This window comes from Octopus bimaculoides, chromosome 2 (genome assembly GCF_001194135.2).
Source record: "Octopus bimaculoides isolate UCB-OBI-ISO-001 chromosome 2, ASM119413v2, whole genome shotgun sequence".
NCBI classification, from domain to species: Eukaryota; Metazoa; Mollusca; class Cephalopoda; order Octopoda; family Octopodidae; genus Octopus; species Octopus bimaculoides.
In genome coordinates this window covers 115582715-115585317 of record NC_068982.1, presented here as the reverse complement: position 1 = coordinate 115585317, position 2603 = coordinate 115582715, and the positions used below count along the sequence as shown (strand labels likewise).

General features: G+C 30.7%; 1 protein-coding gene across 15 annotated transcripts in view; it reads right to left on the bottom strand.

Annotated features, from left to right (window-relative positions):
- Positions 1-2603, bottom strand: part of LOC106879353 (spectrin alpha chain) — a 93630-nt gene that overhangs the window by 25177 nt on the left and 65850 nt on the right. For all 15 annotated transcript variants that reach the window (XM_052978633.1, XM_052978636.1, XM_052978635.1 and 12 more), the window contains 3 exons: positions 1372-1520; positions 312-501; positions 85-188 (listed from right to left, as the gene is read on the bottom strand). In XM_052978633.1, coding sequence (XP_052834593.1) covers positions 85-188; positions 312-501; positions 1372-1520 — 443 coding nt within the window. The remainder of the gene's footprint in view (positions 1-84; positions 189-311; positions 502-1371; positions 1521-2603) is intronic.

Below are 2603 nucleotides of genomic sequence, written 5' to 3'. Positions count from 1 at the left end.
ACACATTTATATTTACACATTCATAAGCATCTAAACGTTTACTTATATCTAAAAGCAAAATAATAAAAAAAAAAACAATCTCACCTGTCCAGAACTTGATCTCTCTTATCTGTAATGGCATCACTGTCATAATGTTGACCAGAAGTAAGTTGTTGGGCAAAGGCCTCAAGTGTTTGTATTTTCTCTTGCTATAAATAAAAAAAGAGTATCTGTCAGAGAGATAGTTTAATGTACATTGAAAATATCCTTTTTAAAAAATCATTTTCTATCAAACACTTTAGTGGTAAACAATATCAATGAAAGAATGATACCTGAGAGTTAATAGCTCGATCGAAATCTTCATGTTTCTTGATAAGAGACTCCACATTGTCCCCATCAACTGTATCACCAGCAAGGAAAGCCTCACGAGAAGCCATCCATGCTTCAGCTTGTTCACAGTCACGGTAAAACAACTGGAGTTCAAGGCATTGATCTAACTTCATGCGGCGAGCAATCCAAGCACTTTAAAAAGGAAATAAACAGATTTGGTAGATTAGACTGTATTTAATGAATCTAAACTCTACAAGATTTCAAGCATACATTAGGAACTTTCAAAAATAGAAAACATTTTGTAAATTATTAAAATAACTCTACAGATGCAGGAAACAAGTGGATGGTCAAAGTTCTTGATTCTTAGTTCAGATGTCATAACTACCTACAATATTATCTCAATGCCATATCTTGCAACTATTCCTATATTAATCCAAGTTTGATCTTTTGATATGTCTCTGCTTTCATCTTTAAATAATTTACTTTCAAGCAGCAGCTTTTAAACTTGACACAAATTTTGGCAAGTTTGAATATATTTAAATTCCCTTTTTAACCTGGCTTATAATGTGCAATACAAATAATTACAGATGGTTAGATGATCTAATTGTTAACTGTTGTCCCTTATATTAGAAATGAACAGAATAATCTTGTTTCTTAGTATTAAAAATACAAAACATTTGCTCTTCAGACTAAAGCATGTTGGTGCTGGAAGATACTAAGAAAAAAGTTATAAACTTCCTCACGCTTTATAGTGATATAGATACTGAATCTGGGCAATTTCCAAGTGATTAAAACCACCTACTTTGAGGTCACATGATGCTATATAGTGTTAATTTCAATAAGGCAATATTTTGATTTCTATAGCCAATAATTGTAAATAAGGCACATTACTATCCCAATCAACCACATAAAGAGGTACTAACTCTTGCAACAGTTAAGGGACAAGCATTAAGAACTGTATCTTAATATAATAATACAATATAGGAACTTCCCAATTCATGATTAAGAAAAACAGATGAAATCTTAAAAATCAAATTTTTATGGAAGACAAATTTGACTTACTGCTCTAATGCCTCACGAGATTTAGCTAAATCTTCCAACTTCTGTTGTACTTCAGGGCTGGCATAATGCTGATTTTGAAGTAATTGCTGACCAAGCATTTCAAATGCTTGGAAAGTACCAGCACGGGCATCTATCTCAGTTCGATGTTCCTGAAGTAGAGTAAAAATTAATAATTAACTGAAGTAAAAGCAAAGGCTAACTCCTTGAACTATATGTATAAACTGTAGAAGTAGCGAGAAACTGACTTTCTCATTTAAGAAGGTTACAAAAATAAAAAGTAAAATAATATTAGCATGAAAACCAAATGCACTGTAAATAATTCAGTCTAATCAAGATTAATGTTAAATGAAAATAAACATGTTGGTTCAATTTAAAAGAAAAACACAGACATTATAATTATTAAATTTTTTTTTTCCCTCATTTTTTATGAAGTGTAGATCTTCATAAAAACTGCTGAAAACAATCTGGCAATATATTTTAGTAGTTAAGCAAAAGTAATTAAATTAAATCAAATATTAAAGATATTACTGTGTAAGTATCTGCATTTCTTGAAAATGCTAAATGTTCTTATAAGATATCAAAATTATACAGACACTATTTGTAATATAGAAATTTGAAGAAAACTCTCTTATTCAGCTTTTTAAACATTTTAGAGAATTTAAACCTGTTAATACTGAATATTCTATCTATCCATAATGATAGGGTACAGTAGTCAGACCAAAATTATTAAAACAAGCATAAATTGTACATTAAAAAAGGGCAGAAGTAATATACTAACAAAATACTGTAGTTCAATATCTTGTGTACCCTAAATTATAAACAGGAAATGTGTATATTTAAACTCTCAACAAGCAAGAAAACTGATTTAGAAACAGCTGTTCCTAGGGAAAGCTAAATTTAGGCCAGTATTAATTGAAACCAAAATAATGGAAGTGAAAGCATCATGCATTATCACCAAACACACATAAAAAGTGCAGACTAACATGTGTCAGGTTGAAAAAAGTCCAACTGAAGAAGACAAGGTTAGAGTGGCTGGCTAAACTACTGGACGTTCCCAGGCAACTGAACAAAACACAAGACAACATAAACAAGGTTTAGGATAAACCAAACAGAAATGTAGAAATAAAAATAAAGAAACAAAGAAATTTAGCGAAAGGAGTAACCATAAGTAATGGAAAACCATTATAATCTTTTCTACTCTAGGCACAAGACCCGAAATTTTTGGAGAGTGG